At 36.5% G+C, this 25,952-nt stretch overlaps 4 protein-coding genes across 4 annotated transcripts; 1 reads left to right on the forward strand and 3 right to left on the reverse strand.

Annotated features, from left to right (window-relative positions):
• The first annotated feature begins 520 nt into the window (after nucleotides 1-520).
• Nucleotides 521-2,791, forward strand: LOC143561169 (putative aldehyde oxidase Art an 7). The gene is made up of 3 exons (XM_077049296.1): nucleotides 521-1,260; nucleotides 1,349-1,512; nucleotides 1,606-2,791. The coding sequence occupies exons 1-3, from the start codon at nucleotides 763-765 to the stop codon at nucleotides 2,789-2,791; spliced, it is 1,848 nt and encodes a 615-aa protein (XP_076905411.1). The 5' UTR covers nucleotides 521-762.
• Nucleotides 2,792-3,327: 536 nt separating this feature from the next.
• LOC143561186 (putative RNA methyltransferase At5g51130) lies at nucleotides 3,328-7,190 on the reverse strand. Its single transcript, XM_077049311.1, has 7 exons — nucleotides 7,043-7,190; nucleotides 5,527-5,641; nucleotides 5,378-5,425; nucleotides 4,516-4,759; nucleotides 4,320-4,407; nucleotides 3,458-3,523; nucleotides 3,328-3,339 (listed from the first exon to the last, which is right to left on the reverse strand). Exons 1-7 carry the CDS (start codon nucleotides 7,106-7,108, stop codon nucleotides 3,328-3,330), a joined length of 639 nt encoding a protein of 212 aa, XP_076905426.1. The 5' UTR covers nucleotides 7,109-7,190.
• Nucleotides 7,191-8,674: 1,484 nt separating this feature from the next.
• On the reverse strand, nucleotides 8,675-19,972 carry LOC143561182 (putative lactoylglutathione lyase, chloroplastic). The gene is made up of 9 exons (XM_077049307.1): nucleotides 19,771-19,972; nucleotides 17,743-17,947; nucleotides 17,539-17,663; nucleotides 17,315-17,379; nucleotides 16,329-16,541; nucleotides 15,960-16,007; nucleotides 14,649-14,756; nucleotides 9,111-9,251; nucleotides 8,675-8,963 (listed from the first exon to the last, which is right to left on the reverse strand). Exons 1-9 carry the CDS (start codon nucleotides 19,907-19,909, stop codon nucleotides 8,922-8,924), a joined length of 1,086 nt encoding a protein of 361 aa, XP_076905422.1. The 5' UTR covers nucleotides 19,910-19,972; the 3' UTR covers nucleotides 8,675-8,921.
• A 2,053-nt stretch (nucleotides 19,973-22,025) lies between these two features.
• LOC143561187 (uncharacterized) lies at nucleotides 22,026-22,490 on the reverse strand. Its single transcript, XM_077049312.1, has one exon. The coding sequence runs from the start codon at nucleotides 22,488-22,490 to the stop codon at nucleotides 22,026-22,028; it is 465 nt and encodes a 154-aa protein (XP_076905427.1).
• Between the last annotated feature and the right edge of the window lie 3,462 nt (nucleotides 22,491-25,952).

Here is a 25,952-nt window from a genome sequence, read left to right on the forward strand (position 1 = left end):
TCTTTATGTTGTTTCTTTTTGGGTTGTCATTTTTATGAGATAACTTATTTGGATATTATCTATTTACAAAAGTGAAAATCATAGTGAAGTGGTGAACCCACCTTGAAACTTACATTGCGTGAGTAAATTCACCTAAATAATAACTTGTTTTATATTTTTATTATTAAAACCCAAAATTAATAGTATAAGAAAATCAAATCAAAATTTATTGAGCTCGAACCTCACTAAGTTTGTTTAATATACGAGCACAAGCCTGGGCTTCCACTATCGAACTTAAGCTAGCTCGTAAGACTAAATTAGCAAACTGTTTATATAAATATTACATATTATTATTATTATATATAAAAATTATAGGTTAAAGTGTGTGTATATATGTATATATATTAAGGACTATTAATGTATATAAGTTAACTTACAAATAATAAGCGGGTCGAGCTAACACAATCAAGCTCGAGTTTTATAAATAAAAGCCGAAACGAGTTGTGCTCGGCCCGACTAGTGCTATAATAAAAATTCATTAAAATCTAACAATATTTTGGTATGATAAATTAAATGTACATATAAGGCAACTTAGTTATATAATTACAACCAACTAAAAACAAAAAAAAAATCAGAAAATCAAATCAAAACTAGATTTGTAAATTGTAATCATCAACCATAAAATCTAACAAACCAACAAATTTGTGTACGGATTTCCTTTATTTTTGGACAAATATTTCACCTAATAAAAACACCACAATTTTATTACCATCTTCTGAAAAAATGGCTCCACCATCCTCCACCTCCTTCCGCCGCCTCCGCCTCTCGTTATTCCTCGTACTTCTAGCCATTGCTGCGGGTCCCACCCACGGCGCAGGTGCTAGAAAAAGCGCTAACCCTAAAAACGCTCCCCTAAAAAACACCACCCCAAAAAACGCTCCCCCAAAAAACACTACCCCGAAAAACGCTAACCCAAAAAAAGCTAACCCTAACAAGTTAAAAAATGCGATACCCATTCCAATAGCCGGGGCCGATATAGAGACAAACTATAAGGGCTCGTGGGCCATCGATAACCCAAATGTGGGTGTCGCCGCAATGCAATTTCAATTAATGCCAAATAATAAAGCGGTGTGGTTTGATACCACGTCGCTTGGCCCTTCTGCCAGAGAACTGGGCCCACCGGGCAATTGCCCGAAAAGCCCCGAGATGAACTTTAAGCCCGATTGTTTCGCACATGCCATTGCATATGATGTTGAAAACGGACAAAGTCGGACCATTTATGTAAGTTTCCTTAAACCAAAAATGTTATTTAGAAATATATGTAATATGCAACATATGTTATGCAACATATATTATGTATTGTGTGCAGTTGGATGGTGAACCATGGTGCTCGTCGGGGCATTTGTGGCCGAACGGAGACTTGGTGGCAACCGGTGGTACTAGAGGCGGTGTTAGGTCCGTACGAGTGTTGTCGATGACTAACCCAAATGCCAATTTCGTTGAGAAGAAAAATGTTCTTGCGGATAAAAGATGGTACATTTTGATAAAAAAAAGTATTTTTAAATTTTTTATAACTGGTCGGTTTCGGTTATAGATTGTTTCGGTTTGATTCGGTTTGTCACGCAGGTATTCAGCTAACCAAGTTTTAGAAGACGGAAGTGCGGTAATTGTCGGCGGCCGAAACTCATTTAGCTACGAAATCGTTCCTCCGATGACAATGGATTTCCACCCGAGACGATTCGCTCTTCCGTTCCTCCAAGAAACCACGGTCCCGAAGAAACCAGGCCCCGGTATGTACATCGAAAACAACCTCTACCCGTTCCTATTCCTCATTCCCGACGGTAACGTTTTCCTCTTCGCCAACAACCGCGGCATAATATTCCACCCGCACACGGGGACCATCGTCCGCCAGTTCCCAAAACTACCGGGCGGGGCCCGGAACTACCCAGCTTCTGGAATGGCCGCGCTCCTCCCACTAACCGTCACCCCGGGCGACATCCACGCGGAGGTCGTGATATGCGGCGGAAACTCCGAAGACGCGTACCCGTCAGTTGATAGCAAACACACCAAAAATCGCGTCTTCACACCCGCATTACGAGACTGTCATAGACTAGCGGTATCTGACCACGCAGCAACATGGGTGAACGACCAAGACATGCCCTCGGGCCGATGCATGGGCGACCTCGTCCACCTACCCACAGGCGACCACCTTTTAATGCTCAACGGGGCCCGAAAAGGCGTCGCGGGGTGGGAAAACGCAATGGACCCGAATTTAGTACCCGTTTTATACTCACCAAACAAGCCCATGGGCCAAAGGTTTAAGGAAATGGCCCCCACCAAGCTCGCCCGAATGTACCATTCGGTCGCAGCATTAATACCCGATGGGAAAATTTTAGTTGCGGGAAGTAACCCGCATGCAAAATATGATCTCACCGCGGAGTATCCGACCGAGCTTCGGGTTGAGAAGTTTTCACCACATTATCTTGATCCCGCGTTGGCGGCCCAACGACCGGTGATCAACCCGTCGTCGGATAAGGTGTTGAAGTATAATAAAGATTTTAAAATCAATGTGAAGTTTCAAGGTGCAGTAAATCCTCATGAAGTTAAGGTGACATTATTCTATCCACCATTTACAACGCATGGCTTTTCGATGAACCAAAGACTTATTATTCTACCGGTGAAGACGTTGGCGCACGGGTTGATCACCGCCACGGCACCGCCGTCCGGAAAGATTGCGCCGCCGGGGTATTATATTTTGTTTGTGAATTTCAGGGGGATTCCTGCAAAGGGTATTTGGGTTCATGTTGACTAAAATGAGTGGTTGACCAATTAAGTCAAATGTTTGACTTTGTTAATTTATGTATAGAGTAAAAAAGTAGGATTTACAAATGTAAAAAAAAGATGTTTTCTATGTTTTATGCAATTATGAGATGTGATATTATTATTAATATTATCAAAGCCTTCAGTTGATTTTACTCATGACATGTTAGAAAAGCCATTTTTGGACTGCATTTGAGTAAAACCAAACCAAAACACCAAAACTTCGGTTTTTGAATTTTTGAAACCATTCAGTTTCAGTTTTCGGTTTCGGTATTTTAGGTTTTGTCGTTTGAGCTTGAAAATTTTAGGCTGAAAAAAAAATTCGGCCGAAAATAATGAATCTAGGTATAAATAATGTTGTTATTTATTAATTAATTGACTAGTATTCATTTGGCCAAGAATATTTTAGTTATATATTAATTAAAAAAATTACAAAAGCAGGTAATTCGGTTCGGTTTTTACAAAAGCATAACTAGTATTATAGCAGGTAAAATGGTACCGCAACACCATTTTTGATGGCATGGCATGTCATTGCTTTACCTGCTATAGAAAGTTAGTTGCAAAGATGAAATTATGAAACATACAATCGACACGATGACAAAAAAAAAGAAGTTAAAGTGAGTTACAATTTGTGTTAACAAGTCCTAAATAAATATACCTCGGACACTTGACGGTTACTAATATATGATTTCCATGGCTGCGGTTCCAAAATAAAAACTCCATCCTGTTTGAAAATTATACATTAGATGATGAAAATGTTCTTTAAATTTTCAAAAAAAGACAAAATTTTGACACCTCACCAAAGGTATTTTTGCATATTCAAAATTTTAAGGGCATTTTCGTCATTCAACATGTTTTTGCTACAGCTAGAACCAGTATTAAATGAAACCAGATACGTAATCGTGTGGCCTATAAAGTAGTTTCAATATATTACTAAACTAAATGAAAAAAGAGTTAAAACCCGCCCATATTTCGACCTCTAATCTTAGTTAAATGAACAAAAATTAATTTAGTTAAACGAACGAACATGAACACATCTCGTTCGTTCATTTATGTTCATGAACTTTTGTTTACATTACATTCGTGCATTTAAATTTCGTTTATATTCAACCATTCCTGTTCATTTAGGTTTGCTAGTTTATGTTTGATTAAGTTGGCCCGTTTACGTTTGTTAATATATTCATTTAGATTTATTTTTTTTTTGCCCATTACAATTTAGTCTAACTTTAATAACTTTTAGGCCCATATACTTTTAATCGGTTTTAGCTCCCTCATGTTCGTTCATCTATGTACAACTATGCTTGTTCATTTACGTTCGTTTATGTTGTTAACAAACGAACAAAAAAAGCACGAAAACGTTCATTTTATTAATGAACGAACATGAAAAAGAAAACCCTGTTCGTTTAATTATTCTTGTTCAATCGTTTCTTCGGTTAGAGTTAAACAAACGAACATCCGTGCTCCGTCCGTGCTTGTTTACAGGCCTACTAATATAATCATGTACTTAATTGAACACTTACAGGTTTAAGAAGCTGCCAAACCTTTGAGAATAATATTATTAAACCCTCATCACCCCAATTCAAATGAATCCATTTTGTAACACTTAAGCTGCATGGTGGAAAACAAATGCAACCAATGTTAAAAAAACGAGTCAAAATTTGCTAATAAAGGGTAGTTTTGGTATTTAATTAACTTACAGCAAAAGAATAAACTTACCAAAGAATAGTATCATACACCTTATCCCCTGATGAACCAAAAATGAAATTCTCTTTACAGAAAGAAACTCGGTCAAACAGATATGAAGCAGAACAGTCCCCTGATATTTGGCCCGTTTTATCTTCCAGGCCGGTTATAATATTATTCGTTTCATCATCGTTTGACTTGTCAACTTTCGGACGCTTCTTGCTTTCACTCATTCTCACAATTCTTCTAAGGTTCCAACGCGCGTCCTCAATTCGAGCTAGAAAATGAACTGTAACTGGCGTGCAAAAAACCGAAAAAACTGATCCGAAACCGAAAAATCCAAACCGAAAAAACCGAACCGAAACAAAAACCGACGGTTTGGATTTATGTTTTTGTAAAAACCGAACTAATGGTTCAGTTTTGGTTTTGCATGTAACAAAACTGAAAAAACCTAACCGAAGAGAATTTCTAGATTTTTATTTTGTTAGTTTTATTTTAAGTAATTTATAAAAATTTAATAAATAGGTAACTCAAATACTTTTGGCCAAATGTATAATAGTCTATTAGTTAACAATTAACAAAATTATTTCTATCTAAATTCATTATTTTCATCAAACTTTCGTTTCGACCTAAAACTTTCAAGCTCAAATGGCAATGACCGAAAAAACCGAAACCGAAACCGAAACAAAAACAAAAACCAAAAAACCGAAATCGAAAAATCTGAAACCGAACGGTTTTAAAATTCCAAAAACCGAAGTTCTGGTTTTCGACGTTTCGGTTTGGTTTTGGCCCCAAACCATACCGAACCGAACCATGCACGCCACTTACTGTAAGTGTTGCTAATTTACAATTACATAATAACTGAACTAATCATTAATGGCACAAAACAACTAACCTGAATCTATGTCAATCCCAAGGATCTTTTGGCAACCAAACTTTTTTGCTACAATCACAAAAGATTTCATTAATGCCATTAATTAAAAAAAACAGTGTTATTGAATAGGATAAATGCAATTAACTGTTTAATAATAATTTTATGATTACCAATAGCAATGGTTATTAATCCACTATTGCAACCAATATCAAGACAGTTTTTCCCTTCAAACCATTCTTTCCTCATAACCTTTATTCTTGGATCTTCTTCCAAACCTTGATCAATCTGAAACATTAAATTAAAAGAAACACATAATTTAAAATAATTAGTAACAATTTGAGAATTTTAACTAGCCATTCTGTTTGGTTTTGGAGGCCCATTCTCTATTATCTAAGCCTGTTCTAGTTTACTTGTTCTCTACGCTAGAACACGAGAGCATAGATCAATAATAATATATCCTGGTTGCAGCATGTGGACAACATGTGGACGTAGGTCAGCTTAGAACAAACCACGTAAATTCTCGTGTTCTTATCTTTCTACAATTTGTTTGTTTGTGTGTGTTTGCAACCCGATCCTACCAAATTATAGATGCAGGCATTGATTAATAAAAAGTTTTTCTAGCTCGAGCCGAGCCTGAGCCTCAAGTAAAGCTCGCTCAGTTATCAAGCCCGAGCTCGAGCCTTGTATAGGAAGCTTGTTTAGGCTCATTTAGGCTTATCAAGCCTTTTGTATTTTTAAGTGTAAACTCTTTTGGACTTCTACGTATTAATTTCACATTGCACAGCCAAGCTTGAGCCGAGCTGTGGCTTGTGTAAGGTACTACATGATCTTTAGCCGAGCTTTAGGCTCGTTTAAGGTTTTTACTCAATATATATAAATAATTTAAAGCGTACAAAAATGAACAAATAATAAACGAGCTGAGCCCGAGCTTGAAAAAACGACTCACGATTTGAGTTAAATCTTTAGAAAAAGAGCTCGAAATGGCCGAGCTCGAGCTCTTGTAAGCCAAAACGAGCCAAGCTCGAGCTCTTGTAATGTCAAAATTAGCCAAACTCTAGGTCTCTTAAGTCTAAGTCAAAACGAGCTGAGCCCGAGTTTGAAACATACTCACAGCCGAGCTCGGAGTCAGTTCGGCTCATTTACACCCCTAATTTCAACTAGCAACTATAGATGCATGCATTGATTATACACTTCTACACACTGATCATCCATGATCAAAACAATACTCATCACACAATTATCATTCAACTAACCTTAGTTCATAAACTTAAGGCTTCAAATAACAAAATTTAAAGACATGATAGGAGTGTGCTCGGTTAGGTTATTAGCCAAAACCAAAGCCATCGGTTAATCGATTTTATTCTGGTTAATTCGGTTAGTATTTTGGTTTACAGTTCGGCTCTGTTAATAACCAAAACCAAATTTAAGGTATAAATACATGAAATGGAGGTACAAAAGCTAGAAATATATGAAAATGTGAATGGTTATGTTAGTTCGGTTAATTCTGGTTAACTGATGGAACAAAAATAACTGATAACTGTCGATTGTCTGTTAAAGGTTCGGTTATTGCTTACCCCTAAATTCCTTACCTTGCATTAATGAATAATACATTCAACTATACACACACACACACGTGATTTTAAGATGAACAACTAATAATATTAATATTGAGAAATTAGGGTTTACGCGATAACCGTAGTAGTTTCTGTAGTTTCCGAACACGGCAACTTCTTTCTGCTTCTTCCGCTTCATACCGGAATGTTGGCGGTTGTCGCCGATTGGTTTTACAGTGTCAATTTGGGGGTTTCATCGTCTTTCATGTTCTAGGGTTTATACACGGAGGGTTTTGTAGTAATGAAATGGAAGCTGGTGGTTAATAGAAGGGGAAAAAGTAGTTATTATTAGAGGTGGCCAAAAGAACATGGTAAAAGTAACCGATCATAAACCGGTTTTGACTTTTGTTATCAAACTGAACTGGTTTCAACCCAAATCGGTTTTAAGTTTTAAACTTGTTTGTACACCTTTAGGTTTTAAACTGAAATTGATTCTTAGCCGGAAAAACCGAACTTGAATAATGGAATATAACTGAATTCAAACAAAAACTGACGGTTTGGTTTTTGATAATCATAAAAATTGTGATTTCGGTTCAATTTCAATTTTGCATGTAATTAGGACCAATCCAAGTTTGTGAATTTTATCACATATGTATAATGATCAAAACGATTTACGCCCAAATTCCTTTTTTGAGCCAAAATTTTTCAATTCAAAAATTTCAAGTCCAAATGGTAAAAACCTAAACCATACCGAACACAAATTGAAAACTGAAATTATATAAATATTAAAAACCATATTTTGTCACTCGTAGTTTTCACCATTTATGAAATTATCATTTCTTAGCCACACACGTGTAGTAGAGACTGCACTAATTTCCTTCCAAAGTGTAATACACTTTGCTATAGATCAGATTCCGTGTTTCTGTTTCTCACTCATAACTACCACTTTACTCGAGAGAGATCGGCACAAAGCTATTGCATCATTTAGGGTTTCACCGGTCTTTATTGTTATTAAAAACAAAATGTCCGTTTTTGATATTGTTTCAACCCAAAATCGAATTAGACCGACTCATGCACACCCCAAACTAGGTGGTGAGAACTCGTGATTAAGTTCGAATCGAGTCGTGGGTTGAAAATAAGTTTATTAAGTGATCTGAACCCAAGCTTCATTTATCGATCTAGAATTGAACGCGAGCTAAATGTTTTATGTAACTTTATTCGATAATCTAATACATATACAATTCATAAAGGGATCTACATTTAAAAGAATAGACTCAGAAACGCCTACCAACAAACCACTAAAACCAACTCACCCAACAAATACAAAACCCAAAAAAAAAAAAAAAAACCGAAACCAAAAAAACAAACTGAAATACGTATAAACAAAACTAATTTTTGACAAAATCTGTAGTGCTAGATAAACCAAATCAAACCGACTCATGCACCCCTCTAAACTAGGCGGTGAGAACTCATGATCAAGCTGAATCGAGTCATGGACCTGAAAATAAGTTTATTTAATAAGTGATCCAAACCCAAGATTCATTTATAAATCTAGAATTGAACGCGAACTAATTGTTTATGTAACTTTATTTGATAAACTAATACATATACAATTCAACATTTAAAAGATCGACTTAAAACGCCTATCAACAAACCACTAAAACCAACCCACCCAGCAAATACAAAATCGAAAAAACCAGACCGAAATACGTATAAACAAAACTAATTTTGACAACATTTGTTGTGCTAATTGACAAATGACAAATTATGGAACAAATGACACATAAAGTAATGATTTCACCAATTCTACAATGCTATTTTTCTCTTTTTTTTCCTTAATTAATTTCACAAAAAATAAATACACATTATTAATTAGCCACTCTACCAAGATTTCAATTTGTGACAAGTAGCAACCACAGCTCAACTATCTACAGAATGGCGCGCGTGAATTGAGCCCGACGATTGCTACAATTTGATAAGCGAGTTTCATCCCCGATCGAGTAAATTTATCATCATTCTAGTTCTTTCAGAAAATCGACATTATCAACGAAAACCTACAAAATATCAACAAAAACGTTACACAACCGACTATGTTATTCAAATAGATGGTAAAATGGGTCGAGTTGGCCCAAAAGGTGTTTGTGGGTCAACCCGACCTTGCCCAACCCGTTTCAACCTAACCCGTTTGAAAGTGAGCTTACCGTTTTCCAACCATCAGGGTCCAAACATGCTGTAATTTTGGTGTTGATACCAGGTAGGGGCCCGGGTTCTCGGGTAACTTTCCCGCCAAAAAGTTTAATCGCGTCTGCAGTTTTATAAACATCATCTGTTCCTATTGCTATCTGTTATTAACCAAAACAAAAAGGTCACCAAATTTAATTGATTAATAATTAATAATTAATAATTAATCATCATCATCGTACACAGTATATCCCACCAATAGCAAAGCTATGGTAGGGTCTAAGGAGGGTAAGATGTAGACAACCTTACCTCTACCCATAGGGATAGAGAGGCTGTTTCCGATGAGACCCCGGCTCGATAGTAGTTTTGCATCAAGCCTTGGACATAAGGCACATAGCACTCAATCATCGGGACACCGGCTGATTGGTGCATGTACCACATTGTCTTTCGGCTATCAACGTCACCACAAGTTAAGTTTGGTAAAGAATGATTTGTATTATTGTAAGTACTAATGTTGTACAATAGCAGATATATATAGAGAATACAAAACCCTAATTAGGGACGGCTAATGTTAATTAGGGCCGGGCCACTATACTAAACATATTGACTAATATTCCCCCTCAAGGTAAGGCCGAGGAACGACCCTTAGCTTGGACTTCAAGAAGAGAAATCGTTCAGATGAGAGCAGTTTTGTGAAGACATCGGCAATCTGATCGTTTGTTGAAATAAACTGAACTGATAGGGCCCCCTGAGCAACCTTTTCTCTTACAAAGTGAAAGTCAACCTCTATGTGCTTTGTCCGCGCATGAAAGACCGGATTAGATGATAAGTAAGTAGCCCCTAGGTTGTCACACCATAAGTTTGGGGCTGAGCGAATCGGAACATGGAGTTCACGGAGAAGTGTTTCAAGCCAGGTCACTTCCGCTACCGTATCAGCGAGTGCCTTATATTCTGATTCTGTAGATGAACGAGAGACTGTCTTTTGTTTTCGTGCAGACCATGAGACGAGGTTCGATCCAAGATAGATAGCATACCCTCCCGTGGATCGACGGTCAACAGGGCATCCAGCCCAGTCTGCATCAGAGAAGGCACTCAAGGCATTGAAAGCCGTGTCCGTATATGCATGAAGCACACAAGAGGAGGATTTTGAGAGTAACAACCCATGATCGGCGGTTCCTTGGAGGTAGCGTAGAATACGCTTAACAGCAGACCAGTGATTCACGGTTGGCGACTGCATGAATTGGCAAACCTTATTGACAGCAAAGGTGATATCTGGTGAGAGAGTGGAGAGAGTGACGTATTGAAGGGCACCCACCATTTGGCGATATTTTACTGGATCGTCAAATGGTTCACTGTCACCAAGAGATAATGGGGCACTAGTAGTGCATGGTGATGGGACGGGTTTGGCCCGCGAGAGGTTGGCACGAGCAAGTAAGTCGTTGATATACTTCTTTTGTGAGAGAACGATGTCTGAGCTGTACCGGGCGACCTCAATACCAAGGAAGTAAGACAAAGATCCCATGTCCTGGATGGCAAAGGTGTGACTGAGGCTGTTAACAACCTGATCAATAGCCTTGTTGTTGTTACCTGTCAAGACGATGTCGTCAACATAAATAAGCATATACATCACTGTCCCATTAGCCGAATAGATGAATAAAGAGGGGTCAGTTTTAGACCCCCGAAAACCGAGAGACACAAGGGCTGCTGACAGGCGCTGAAACCAGGCTCTCGGTGCCTGCTTCAATCCGTATAGGGATTTGTGGAGCAAGCAGACATGATTCGGTCTATGAGAATCAACAAATCCTTGTGGTTGTTGTAGATAAACTGTTTCTTTTAAGTCGCCATGCAAGAAGGCATTTTGAACATCCAGCTGGCGTAGAGACCATTGTTTTGAAACAGCAATGGAGAGAACTACTCGAATAGTGGTGGCTTTAACCACTGGACTGAAGGTCTCTGTGTAATCAATACCTTATTGTTGGCGAAACCCTTTAGCAACAAGACGCGCTTTATAACGCTGAATGGCCCCATGTTGATCACGTTTAATTTTATAGACCCATTTGCAATCAACCACATTTGTGTTTGGTACCCGTGGAACTAATGACCAAGTTCCGTTTCGTAAGAGCGCCGAGTATTCATCGGCCATAGCCCTACGCCAGTGAGGGTCCGCGTTGGCATTGTTAAAGGAGGTCGGTTCAGACTTAGCGAGAGGTGTGGAGGTGTGAAAGGATGCGGGTTTGAAGGATTTGGTTTGTTTAGGATTTTGGCGAAGGTTAGGTGGGCGTTGACGAGGATGTGGTGTTTGGGAGGGATTTGCGGTTTGAGTGGGAGGTGTGGTGGGATTGGGAGCAACATTTTTGGTGAACTGGTCAAAAGCGGAGGAGGGTGGGGCGTCGGTGGTTCGGCGAGAATAGGTGTGAGTTGGAATTTCAGTGTGAGGTGTTTGCGAGTTTGTGTGGGTTGGTAATAAGGTAGGTGAGGAAGCAGGTTGCTGAGTAGGACGAGTTTGTGGAATAAGTGGTTCAGGTATAGAAGATGAGGGTGTGGAAGGTATAGGATCGAATGTGGGATTGGGCACCAGCAATGGGTGGTGTAGGATAAGATGAGACATAAGGGTTAGATGTATGAGCAGTAGGTGGTGTAGGAGAAGAGGGTGTAGTTTCGGTGATAGAGAATGGAAAAAGGAACTCGTTAAATCGAGCGTGATGGGCAATGTAGATACGTTCAGAAACCGGATCAAAACACCGATATCCATGATGAGAGGTGCAATACCCGAGGAAGATACACGAAGTGGATCGAAGATCCATTTTGTGTGGATTATAAGGGCGAAGATAAGGGTGGCATTGGCATCCAAAAATTATGAGGAAGGAGAAATCGGGTTTATGATGAAAGAGATGCTCGAACAGGGAGGTAGTGGAGTTGGTACGAGATGGCATGCGGTTGATTAAGTAGACCGCGGTTTCAAAGGCGTAATGCCAAAAGCGTTGTGGAACATGGGCTTGAGCCATTAATGTTAGGCCGGTTTCCACAACATGACGGTGACGACGTTCAACCACACGGTTTTGTTCACTGGTGTGAGGACAAGAGAGTCGGTGTATAATGCCAAGAGAGGCAAAGAAGGGTGAGAGACTTCGGAATTCTCCTCCCCAATCGGTTTGTACTGATTTGATTTTAGTCGAAAATTGTCGTTCGGCCATGGTAACAAAATGTTTAAATACGTCAAAGACATCTGATTTACGTTTTAAAGGAAACAACCACATGAATTTTGAAAAATGATCAACACACAAAAGAAAGTAAGTATGTCCATCAAAGGAGGTGACCGGTGCGGGCCCCCACACATCACAAAAGAGTAAATCCAGAACATGACTACTTTCATAATCAGAAGATGGTAAATGAAGTTTCGATGATTTGCCAATAGAACAAGAATTACAACGAAAATCAAAGTCTTTGCTAGAAATAGGTAAACAATATTTAGAAAGCATAGTCTGAAAAAGCTGGGAGTGTGGATTTGCTAGTCGTTGATGCCATGTGGTTGTTGAAGCTCGAGTGGTTGAAAAGCAACTTTTGGAATTGGTTGATTGACTGGAAGGTTGATTTTGTAAAGGCCACCGTCACTTGGACGCGTGAGGAGGGTAATGCGTGTAGACTTGTCCTTCACAACAAAATAAGTAGAGTGAAATTCAAAGAAAACTTGATTATCGTGATAGAATTTTTGAACAGACAGAAGGTGTTTCTTGATTTCGGGAACATGAAGAACATTTTTAAGGTAAAAGGTTTTGTTAGGTGAGTGAATTTTTGAGGAACCAATGTGTAGTATAGGAAGAGCTTTACCATTACCAACGTGCAGATTGTCCTCATCGTAGTAAGGCTCGGTGGAGTCAAAGCCCGACATGTTTGGAGCAACGTGACTGTTTGAGCCGGTGTCTGGCAGCCAAGAAGTGGATGCTTGAGAGCGATAATCAGCATAGTTGGCAGACGGCTGACGTGTCTGAATGGTAGACGGGTTCCGATTTGGGCATTGAGAAGACAGGTGACCGATTCCGCACCTGTTACAAGAACCATATACCATGTTCTGATTAGAAGCCCAACTGAACTGACCCGGGTTTCGACTGCCTCCCTAGTTGCGGTTGTAGTTGTTGTTGCGACCTCCACGGCCACGATAACCACCTCTACCTCGAGTGTTATTATTCGGACCAGCCCTGTTTGTGTAAAAGGCTTGAGAAGGCGAGGGTGGAGGTGCGCCAGAGATAGGTTGTAACTGGAAACCAAGACGAGCAACAAGTTGTTGGAGAGCCTGAACCGTATCATTAGGGACCAAGAGAGAACCGGCTGCTGTAGCAGTCGTGTATGCCTGGGCCGATGGCATCTCCGGAACTGGTTTCTTGATCATAAAATCATAATCCGCAAGAAGAGCAGGGAGTTCAGAAAAGACAGCTTGGAAATCTCTGGTGAGAAGACCTTGTTTAACAGGATTGTATTCTTCACGAAGACCAACAACCAACATCACAATCTCTTTTTCCGTCATAGGTGCACCGATGTTAGCGAGGGCATTCGCATATTCTTGAGCCCTCGCAAGATAGGCAGGAGCAGTTTCGTCTCCTTTCATTTGTATCTTCAACAATTGTGTTTTGAGGGTAAATTCCCTTGAAGCAGTGTGAGGGGCATAAGCACGTTGAAGAGAAAGCCATAAATCACGTGATGTAGTACCTTGAACGTGTTGGAAAGATGCCTCAGAGATGGTGGACATAATCAGCATACGAACGTGTGCATCATTGGCTTGCCAGACGGTGTAGTTCGGATTGGGTGTAATGACAGCAGAAGGAGCAGCACTTTCTTTACCAAAAGAAGACTGTTGAGTTGTAACTGTTGATGGGGGACAAGGGATGCTACCATCAGCATATCCGATGAGGCCGTTTGTAATAAGAAAGGGTTCAACCATAGCCTTTCAATAGCCATAATTTGTAGGGGATAAAGTAAGCCCAAACTTGTGGGAATTATGGGTTGTTTTGTCGGTTGTGGAGAAAGGAGTCAGATCTGCCATAGTTGTGATAAAGGCAGAAACAAAATCTGTTTAGGGTTTGCTGTCGGTAGAAAAACAGATCTGTGGATCTGCGAGGAAGGATATCGGCAGGAAAAAAAAAAGATGTGGCTTTGATACCAAGTTAAGTTTGGTAAAGAATGATTTGTATTATTGTATGTACTAATGTTGTACAATAGCAGATATATATAGAGAATACAAAACCCTAATTAGGGCCGGCTAATGTTAATTAGGGTCGGGCAACTATACTAAACATATTGACTAATACCACATGATGCCTGATTAACCTTCCGCCACTTTTAACGTTATTTTCACGAGATTAGTAAATTAACGTTAAAATTAGTGCAATTTTACTTTTGCCCACCCGAGGGTTCACACATATATACATTATATGCGCGCACCGCAAGCTAGGCGTTTAATAATAACAATAATAATAATAATAAAAAAAAAACAATAGTAATAATAATAATAATAACAATTATTATTATTAATTATTATTATAATAATAATAATCTTGGTTAACCTGAGCATACGCGTTTCCTTTGTCATATTCTGTGACCCCATAATTATAAGTCAACTCCAGTACAGCATTTTTATCCTCTGGTCCATAACCCATCATTGCAATGGTGTACTGCACAATCAACCAATTGCTTAGTTTGAATCAAAATAACAAATAATAAGAGCTTATTAATGAAGATGATATTTGTAAAATATAAACATTTTGAAAAATATGGAAAATAGTAAAATACCACCTCAATTTACGCTATAAATGAACTGAACCTTCGGAGGGAAGTTCGTTTATTTAATAAACAAACACCAACAAATTCTTTTGTTCATTTAGTTAAACAAGCGAAAACACATGTATTGTTCATTAGTTTACGTTTGCTTAAGTTAGTTAGTTCACGTTCGTTGATATATTCATTTAAACTTTTAGGTCCATTACAATATAGTCTACTTTTAATAGCTTTTTAAGCCTAGCCTAACACATTGTTGTTCACATTTATTTTTAATTGGTTTTAGCTCAGTTATGTTCTTTCATCATGTTCAGTTACGTTCATTCGTGGACCGTTTGTTTATACTGTTAACAAACGAACATGAACATACACAAACATGTTCATCATCTCAACAAACGCGCACGGACAAGAAAACCCCGTTCGTTTAATTGTCCGTGTTGGATCGTTTGTTCGGTTAAAGTTAAACAAACGACCACTAACATACTACGTATAAAAAAGAAAACTATAACTGCAAATGAAAAACCTACAATTTATGTCCTTGTTTTACCTTTTTAGTGGATAAATAAGCACTAAACATGATTAAAAACAATATTATCCCATAATTTTCCTAATTAGTTTAAAAAACCAATTTACAAGATTGTTTGAAGTAAATATAAAATTCATGTTCACAAGTTAAGAAATAGAGCGTGTTCGCTTATGTTCGTTCGTTAACAGTATAAATGAATGGTTAACAAACGTAATTAAACACACAGTTGAGGAACACAAATAAACTAACATATTAGCATAACTGAACATATATTAACATAACTGAGCTAAACCAATTTAAGTAAATGTGAACAACAATTTTGGGCCTAAAAGGGCATTAAAACTAGACTAAATTGTAATGTGCTTTAAAATTCAGGATGAATATATTAACAAACACAAACGCACAAATTTAAACAAATGTAAACTAACGAACAAATATAAATGAATTTAAATGGGCAAACGTAAACGAACATAAATGAACGAACTGGAAATGCGTTCATGTTAGTTCGTTTATTAAATAAACAAACATAAACAAACGGTTTGGTTCGTTTACATTCCTACTTTTATCAACTTACCTTGTATTCAGGGTTATCTCTTCGGCGAAGGAGCTCCATACCAAAAGCCTAAAGTACAGACAGGGTTAAAGGAAATTCGGCATGTTTGGGATTGAATTTGAAAACACCTTATTGGCTTTTTCAAAAAGCCAATTAGTTAAATGGTGTTTGGCAATCACAAAAAAACCTTTTATTTTAGCTTTTTGAAAGGGTTAAAAAGCAGTTTTCCAAAAGCCCCAAATCCTGGCTTTTTAAAATGGCTTTTTGCAAAGCCATAAGCACTTTTCAAACACAATCCCAAACATGCCCTTAATATATACCACCAAAACGAGTAGAATGTGATAATAATTAATAAAAACATTTTTATTGAGAAAAAACTGAAGAACTAACCTTTTCATGAAAGGCTATGGAACGATCAAGATCTCCAACACGAAGCATTACTTGACAAAGGGGTTCGGGAGTGGGGCTCCTTTCTATAAGCTCAAATTTATAACCATCAGGATCTTCAATAAATGCAATAACAGTTTTTCCACCTTTAACGGGACCCGCTTCACGGGTTACAGTGCCACCCTTTGCCTTTATGAGATCGACCGTCTTAGCAACCTGCATCATGTTCTTTCGTTTAACTTAAGCCGAACAAACGATCGAATACGAACAGTTAAACGAAAGAGGTTTTCGTGTTCGTATTCGTCTGTTAAAAAAATAAAAATGTCCATGTTCGTTCATTAACGATATAAACGAACGGTTGTAACTGAACACAGATGAACAAATGAGGCCTAAAAAGTTATTAAAACTAGACTAATTTATAATGGACAAAAAAAACTGTAGATGAATATATTAATGAACGAACTTATACAAACGTAAACTAAAAAACATAAATGAAGTAAATGAATGAACAAAGACAAATTTAAACGAGCGAGTTTCGGTTCATAATTAAACGAACGAGATATGTGTTCCTGTTTGTTCGTTTAACTCAATGAACATTTTTTTATGTTCATGTTCGTTCGTTTATTAAATAATCAAACGTAAATGATCTTCCAGCTGAGCGGTTCACGAATAGTTCACGTTTCATGTATAGACCCTAAAATGCATCAATGTCATATATATGATTATAATTACACACACACATATTTAAACAATTAAAAATACAAATAAATGAATTAATAAATAACAAACGAGCAAAGCTCAAGCTTAATAACTACTCATTAGGGAGCTCAAGCCTTAAAATTAGAGCCAAAACGAGTTGAGCTTGAGCTCTCTGTAAGTTAAACTAGCGAATCTTAAGCCTAGTCGAGCTCGGTTCGTTTACACCCCTAATGCAGATCCAATAATATGCAAGAAACCTAGAGAACTCAAATGGTCTAAGTTTAACTCACGTCATCAACCGCAATGCCAAAATGACCAAATGCAGTTCCAATGTCATATTTGTCAACTCCATAATCTGCAAGCAAAAGTGCACATTACTAATAAGCGAAGGAAAGAGAATATGTATCAAATCACATGTTTTTATACATATATGAATTGTGGAGATTTGGTGTCAACATTTATGATATTCATAATTTTTTTGTGCATTACAAACAATAGTTGAAAGATGGTTTACTATAAGTGAGTTCAATCACAAAGTGAGAATCTTCTGGTCCGTATCCAAGAAACGCATTAGTGTATCTCTCCTCAGGTATGTCTCGTTTTCTCAACAGTTTCATTCCTAAACACTCGGTATAAAACCTGCACGCATAATTCAATCAACATTCATATATCAATTATAAACTTTAAAAATAAAATGTTGTTTAATTTAAAATGTTACTTTATTGTTCTGTCTAAGTCACCAACACGGTAAACAACATGAAGCAATCTTCTTTTGTCTCTTTTTACCCATTCCAATGCATTTTCCTGGGTGATTGTTGTGCTTTCTTGAGCCATGCTTACAATTGTTTTAGCTGAGTTAATGTTTCGTTCTTGTCTGAATATCTTGCAAGATTTTAGACCAAAACATTGCGATTGTGGTCCCACTGAAAAAATATACAAAATAAAAAAGAAGAGAATATTATTAAAGAATGAAATGACTAAACATGAGAAAGAAGTTCATATATGCAGTCCTAATTTTTCTAAATTTAATACACACATTCAGCATATTGTTATACTGATACTGCATTACATCAGAATACATACATATAATAATATATATCACACATAGCGTAATGACTTTTTGTATCTCTCGGTTTCTGTGTCAATTAAAACATTATTTTAGAAATAATCAGAAGATTCTGAAACAAGGTCTAATTTAAGCTTGACTGCTTGAGCTAATCAAAACTTTCAATATCAAGCAATAAACATTGCTGAAATACATTTGTTACAATGTTCCTAACTTCCTACATGTTCATAACTAGGGCTGTAAACGAACCGAACGAAGCTTTGTTCATATACGCTCGTTAAGCTTTTATTGGACAAACAGACAGTTTACGAACACATAACCGAACGAAATTTAGTGTTCGTGTTTGTTCGTTAAGAGAATGAAGTTGTTCATGTTCGTTCGTTAACTTTCTAAATGAATGCAAACAAACACAAAAATATATTAACTTGAAATATAAAACAACATTGTTAATCCCAAACATTAGAAATAACCATCCAAAAGTACTTAACATAGTATTAAAAAGCTCCCAAAGATTGAATGTTTGGATAATAAACTACAAAATATAAAAAGCCTTTAATGAAGGAACTTCAACAAACGAACATCAATGAACGAACTCGACCTTTGTTCATGTTAGTTAATTTAATTAATCGAACCGAAATTATTTTTCATGTAACGAACTTCCCACTGAATGGTTCTTTTACAGCCATATTCATAAATCATAACAAATCAAACAAAAATACCTAAATTGCATAAATGCGGTAAAACTCATTGATTCTTAACCAAAACTAAACCTAATTTTGCAAAATCAAGCCAAATATCAATCAAACAACACTTTCTAACCACATACACACACATTAAACGCTCAAATCAACAATGTAAAACAAAATATATTCATAATTTCATTTTCATGCCACTGGAAGCAAATTCAAGCCAAATATCAAACAAAAACACCTAAATTACATAAATGCAGTAAAACTAATCAATTCGTAAGCAGAAAATAAACTTAATTTTGCAAAATCAAGCCAAATATCAATCTAACAATAACACATAAATTACATAAATGCTGTAAAATTAATGGATTCTTAAGCCGACTAAACCTAATTTTGCAAAGTCAAATATCAAACATTAACACCTAAATTACATAGAAACGGTAAGACTAAACCTAATTTTTCAAATTCAAGCCAAATATCAACCAAACAACACCTAAATTACATAAACGCGGCAAAACTAATCGATTCTAAACCTAAATTTTCAAATTAAAGCCAAATATCAACTAAACAACACCTAAATTACACAAACGCGGCAAAACTAATCGATTCTAAACCTAATTTTCAAAACTAAAGCCAAATATCAACCAAACAACACATAAATTACACAAACGCGGCAAAACTAATCGATTCTAAACCTAAATTTTCAAATTAAAGCCAAATATCAACCAAACAACACCTAAATTACACAAACGCGGCAAAACTAATCGATTCTAAACCTAATTTTGCAAATTCAAGCCAAATATCAACCAAACAACACCTAAATTACATAAACACATCAAAACTAATTAATTCTAAACCTAAATTCCACAAACTAAATCCATATATCAACCAAACAAACACTTCCAATCCATATACACTCACAATAACCGCTCAAATTTCATAAACATCAACGATAACAAATCAAAACCTATTCATCACATCAATTCCGTACCACTGGAAGCAAACCGAAGCGAATTGAACCGCGTAGACGTCGAATTGCACGTGGAGACTCTCCCGCCAAATCGAGCTGAACCGAACGATGATGAGATCGACGGATGAATCGATGACGTCATCGGTAGAATCTGCACCATAGCGAGTAATCAGTTCGAGAAGCGTGTGTGTGTGAGAAAGATAGTTTGGTGTTATCGTTGTTTTTAGGGGGTGTTTGGTTGCGGGGTTAGAGCTATTTTTAGCTGGGATAATATTGTGTATGTGTGTTATTGAAGGTCGTTGTTTAGGGTGTGTTTGGTTGCGGATTTAACGCTCTATTTTTAGCTGGGATAACATCGTGTTCTTGAACGTCGTTGTGGATATGGAGTTTTTATAGGTATTGGCCCCATTTTGTATCGACTCGTTGAATTAAGGTTTAGCGGGTACATGTTTTATTCGGTTTTTGGGTTTGTTTAATTTAATGTTTTTTTGATTGATATTAGGGGTAAGAAATTTTTTAACCGTTTTTGTATCAATTTAGACTCTTCAGTACCGATATTAAGATTTATTGATTTAAGTATTGGGTGTAAATGATATCAATATTGGTATTTTTTTGGTATATATGTATTTTGATCGCTCTACTTGCGGTGCGTGCATATAATGTATATATGTGTGAACCCTCGGGTGGGCAAAAGTGAAATTGCATTAATTTTGACGTTATTTTATTAATCTCGTGAAAATAACGTTAAAAGTGACGGATGGTTAATCAGGCATCATGTGGTGGCGTTGATAGCCGAAAGACAATGGTACACGTACCAATCGGCGGTGTCCCGATGGTTGAGTGTTATGTGACTTATGTCCAAGGCTTGATGGAAAACTAATATCGAATCGGATGTCTCGTCGGAAACAGCCTCTCTAATCCTACGGGGTAGAGGTAAGGCTGTCTACATCTTACCCTCCTCAGACCCTACCATAACCTTGCTATTGGTGGGATATATGTGTACGATGATGATGTATTTTGATATTTGGTACCAATGGGAATATGTAGTGTTTTTCTTTTGTATTCAGTACTGGTAACCGTATCTTTCTTGCTTGTTTTTTCAACAAAAATTGAAAAGATTTTTAGAATATTATGTATGCTTTGATTTTGGTACTATGATTGTTTCTTTGAAGAAAGCATTTGATATGCTTTTTAGTGTATTGATTACCAATGATTACAAGTAAATTTATACGGTCAATGGAGGTTAGGAAAAAGAAAAAGCAGTATTAAAGCGTATATCATGTCGTAATATCACAACAGTTACCGGTATCGAATTAATACATATGGCACGGTATTTAGTAGTCAATACCTAGTTTTGTTCACATTCATAGTTGAAATCTAAAATCGAATTTGAATCATGTTTGGTATTCGGTTCAACTAAATAAACCGAATAAACTTTTTATTGTTAAGTGTTAACCTTTTTATCTTTTATTACGATTATTTGTTAATTGTTAATGAATTGAGTTGAATGAGTAAAAACTTAAACCATATACTTAATTCTCCTTTTTAAACCAAAAACCCAACTTGGTTTTTAATTATAACCAAATCAAAAGGTAGAAACGTAATTCGCTTCGGTTTTAATTGGTCATGATTTAATTTGATTATTAGTATTTGTGTATATATTTTACTTACTGAAACGTGAAATAAAAGTAGATGGTAAAATAGCTTGAAGACATGAAAATGAGGGTACTAAGTCTATTTGAAATCGGATAAGGAATATCCGTGCCACTGTCTCATAAAATGTAGGCTTAGCTCATTAAAGTATATTTGGGCTTGGTCTGTGGCTTATCAGCCGGAAAACCGCTTGATTTTCGCAACAGACGTGCATATTGATAATTTGCGATTGGCACTTTGATGAGGGTGGTCTGGGAGGTCTTCTTTAAGGGTCTCCTTCCTGGGGAGGTCAGGGTTTCGAGTCCTGAAAACGGAAATTTCGTTCGTATACCTTTCAGGATTAGAAGTGTTTATTGTTAAAAAGAATTGACAATATACAATAAAATCATAACTAATATTTTTCTTTTATATTTCACTTACAAGAAAAAAAATGTACTCGCACATATAAGAAAAACACAAAAGAAGCTGGCCCATGAAAAGTACATTCATGGTCGTTTTTAAGTATCATACAATGATTAATGCATAAGGTACAACTTTGATGCAAGATGAGAAAAACTAAAGGATGAAGGGACAATAAGAATATCCACTCTTAGCTTATAAAAAATCATGCAAACAAAGCAAAATCAACAAGAATCGAGTCTTGGTTTCTTCCTAATGGATATTGAGCCTTTTATATGATCCCTAAAGATCTTGATCTCAGAACAATCTCTTAGATCTTCAAGACTAATATACTGTTGTCTTACCATTCTGGAAAAATCTCCCGCAGTATCATTTACCCAAATATAAGGATGACATGTTTCATCATAGTAATACAAGAAGCTCCTCGCTCTACCACCATGATCACCACCTTTGGCGCCATCACCACCATTTCCGCCACTAGGAACATACGCCTTGTAAATTTTCTTGCTTTTCAACCTCTTTGACGAACCAGGCTTAAGCGTATGAACCTTCTTTAATATCGACCCCACTCTTATCTGCAACTCAATAGCCCTGTCACTCATGTTCCAAATCCTCGTCCCAATCCCTGAAACCTGTGCATGATCCCGACATCCATTAAAACACTTCGTGACCGACAAACAAGTTTGCATTTTGGCTCTATGAAAGTGTTTGTTTTTAGGGTCATGGGATGATCTTTGATACATCAAAGATAAGTTTGAAGATTTTGGCATGGGAAGTGGTAGGGTTCAAGAAGCATTAAAGGATAGAATAGATTGAAATTTGGCACTAAAATATAGTGGAAAAAGTGGTGTCATTTGAAACTTTTTTAAAGCTTCATGATGAAGTGTTACATGATGTTGCTTCCTCTTTCATCATTTTGATTCATAAGAGTTTCCTCCGTATTTACTTGACTTTCAAGATTCATAAACTTTATTTGGTGAATTATAATAATAGATATTGTTTTGGTCGTTTTTGTTTGTGCCTCTTTTCTCATTTGCCAAAATTTACGGACGAAAGATTGGTGCAGAATCTTGACCATTAGGTTATTTATAAGTAGTAAATAGAGCGGAAGGAGGTGAACAATCTTGGGCTTGGACTCGAAATTAAATGAACCAGCTATGTTCAATTCGTTTATTTTAACTAGCTTAAATGTAGAGCTTGTCGTAAAAATTTGAGCCAGTCATTTATTTTTCGAAAAAAAAAATACAAATTTTATACTTTTACACATTAATATCTATAAAAGCAAAAAATAATATTCCTGGCATTCACATAGATAATTTATAATCTATAGAATTTATAAGTATTAAAACTTAGGTTATATAAAAATATCTATTTAAATTTTGGTGCATACAAGCATTCTCCGTTCATTTATGTCAGTTTATTTATTTTTGAATAGTAAATTATTTTACATCTAAAATACTTCTATAAACCGTCTATAGATGCGGCTTGTATAATTCGGACTATGTTGTCCATTACCCGAGGGTCATGTTAGTTTATTTATGGATTCATTTTTTGAACCATAATTTTTGTTGTGTTCATTTATTTGAAAGAGACAAACATGAACGTGTTTATTTTCTTAATCAAAATGAACGTAAATAAGATACTCCATCCATTTACTTGTTCGTGTTCATTCTGTTTAACTTAAACAAAGAAACACGAACATGCACTGTTCACGCTAATACGGTAATACCAATGCATTACACATACAACTTATAATATACCTATGGACAGGGGCGGATCCAAGGCATAGCCACGGTCGGCTGCCGGAAAGCCGTGTTTACAGTTACGCTTCAATATATTATGACTCAACAATCAGTCTGTGCCCACCGTCGGTTAATATCATCGGAGGATTACATGTATGTATTAACCTTCGATGACAACGACGCTGCTGAATTACTTTGAAAGAAAGAAAGATAGAGAGAGACTGATTGGAGAAGATGAAAAAGGCCCACCACTATTGTTATTTATTAATTACAGAGGTCTTCACCTTTTGTCAATTTCTGAATTATTTAATTAAAAGATTCACTATTATTTTCTAATATTGTTTTTTCTTATCTAAACTTTATTAATTTAAGGAATTCCATATTACTATTAGCATTTGGGTATGAACTATTTCTTTTTTATATTTTACGTTATAATTTTATAACAGTTTATTATTTGATTAGATATGTAATTTTAGTTTTTCAAAAAAGATATTATTATCATTATATATAAAAAAGTCTTTTTGGAATGATAATTTGTGATATTCCGATTATTATCAACCACTATCAATTCATGAAACATATACAAACAAAAAGTATATTGTGATACTTCGATTAAAAGCTTCTAGTTCCGTCACTGAATGTCGCAGTAATGACACTGGTGCTTGGTGATTTAGTATAATAGTTAAAGGTGGGTTCAAAACACAACTTAATATTTTAACTTTTAAAAGGTGGTGTGTAAAAAGACCAGTTTATCCTCACATATGCCTCGAAAGTTCATTCCGCTTTGGGCAAACTGGTTGGACGGCCCTGTTCTCTTAACCCGACCCATTTTTTACCCAATCCAGGTTGTGCCCACCCTAGGAAAAATTCCTGGATCCGCCACTGCCTATAGATAGATAACCCATATGTATGTAACACACACACATACACACACACACACACAAACATATATAGGTATTGAATTATTTCAGAAGTTTTTTTACAGCGAGAAGTGCGAGAAGTAAAGGTGTAACTCCATGAATCCCTAATTTCACTCCCTTTCTTATGTGTAGGTGCATATGTATGTGTGTATGTACGTATGTTTGTATATGTGTATGTATATGTGTAGGTACATAGGTTTGAATGTAGCTCGGTACATTTATATGTTTGGAGGTAGGTTTGAATGTGTAATTAAGACATAAATACAACCAACCTACATATATGTATGTAACATCATATGAAAGAGAGTGAAATTAGGGATTAATGGAGTTATACCTTCAGTTCTCGCTGTAATATAACTTCTCGCAAGATCCATCCCCTATATATATATATAATTATATCTATCACACAATTAGTGACAAAATCATAACTTCATAAGCAGTTGTATTTGCATCAAATGACACTATTATCATCAATCTAAACTTTTAAATAATAAAAAAAAATTACATAACATTACCGATTTCAATCAATTTTGAGCCGACGCAGTCGGGTTACCATTTAAAAATGACCATAAACTCGCACCCACACCATTTAGACTCGGTTGTTCTTCGGTAGCATGCCGAACAAATTCTTCTGGTGACATGTGGGACCCGTGACAAGCACATACAATACAAATTTGACTCGCACTGTATTTATATGTAACACCAGATATTGTTTTCCCGTTTGGGCCCGGGCCCGTTGTTGAAACTCATGGTAGATTTGGGGTCGACCCGGTACCTCCAATTTTTAATTCTGCATCTATACTGGGCCTTATAGCCGGGTACTCAAAAGAAAGCCCATCGGGCTTTGACTGGTCAATTACATTTATACCCTTTGTTTCAGCTTCTGTATGCATAAATGGCATGTCTTTATTGGTCTTTTTACCGTCACCTTTTGTTCTATCAAACGAGTGCGGCCCATTTACAGGTGTCACCGCTGTAATAATAAATAAAAAAAGGAAAAAAAATTAAAAATCAGATATAAATAACGGTGAATATTCATTTATTTGAAAGAAAATTGCACAAATGATCCTTGTGGTCCCCCAGTTTTAGATATTGCAAACTAAGTCCAAACATTTGTGAGAGGGTTGCACGTTTAGTCCACATCGTTAATCCCAATTAGTTTTAACGGATAAGTAATGTCATCAACAAGTTCAACAATCCCAATCTTTAAATATTATGCTTTAAACAAATAAATGAAAGAAAAAATGTAAAATGACAAAAATACCCTCGCTTAACCCTAAACGTCCAACCCTTACAAATGTTTGAACTAAGATAACCATCAAATGTGCTTTTATGTTTGTTACCGACCTCCATATTAGACGGTTTTACCCTTTGAGGCGCCCGATGGCTTGCCACATGGTAGTGATAAGCTGAGATCGAGCCCTTTATCTTCCTCCATCCTTATACCCCGAAAATAATAATAATTTTAATATTTCAGTTCACCTACATA

The sequence above is a fragment of the Bidens hawaiensis genome, unplaced genomic scaffold, assembly GCF_021521415.1.
Source record: "Bidens hawaiensis isolate Kalapana, Puna unplaced genomic scaffold, B.hawaiensis_p1.1 tig00020589_1, whole genome shotgun sequence".
NCBI lineage: Eukaryota > Viridiplantae > Streptophyta > Magnoliopsida > Asterales > Asteraceae > Bidens > Bidens hawaiensis.

Coding starts and splice junctions, on each gene's coding strand:
- LOC143561169 (XM_077049296.1), top strand. CDS start 763: ATGGCTCCACCATCCTCCACCTCCTTCCGCCGCCTCCGCCTCTCGTTA. Junction 1,261..1,348: donor GACAAAGTCGGACCATTTAT/GTAAGTTTCCTT, acceptor TATTGTGTGCAG/TTGGATGGTGAACCATGGTG. Junction 1,513..1,605: donor GTTCTTGCGGATAAAAGATG/GTACATTTTGAT, acceptor TTTGTCACGCAG/GTATTCAGCTAACCAAGTTT.
- LOC143561186 (XM_077049311.1), bottom strand. CDS start 7,108: ATGAAGCGGAAGAAGCAGAAAGAAGTTGCCGTGTTCGGAAACTACAGA. Junction 4,408..4,515: donor GTGTATGATACTATTCTTTG/GTAAGTTTATTC, acceptor TCCACCATGCAG/CTTAAGTGTTACAAAATGGA. Junction 3,524..4,319: donor TTTGGCAGCTTCTTAAACCT/GTAAGTGTTCAA, acceptor ATTTTCAAACAG/GATGGAGTTTTTATTTTGGA.
- LOC143561182 (XM_077049307.1), bottom strand. CDS start 19,909: ATGGTGCAGATTCTACCGATGACGTCATCGATTCATCCGTCGATCTCA. Junction 16,008..16,328: donor CCATAGCCTTTCATGAAAAG/GTTAGTTCTTCA, acceptor TCTGTACTTTAG/GCTTTTGGTATGGAGCTCCT. Junction 14,757..15,959: donor GAGATAACCCTGAATACAAG/GTAAGTTGATAA, acceptor TTGATTGTGCAG/TACACCATTGCAATGATGGG.
- LOC143561187 (XM_077049312.1), bottom strand. CDS start 22,490: ATGCAAACTTGTTTGTCGGTCACGAAGTGTTTTAATGGATGTCGGGAT.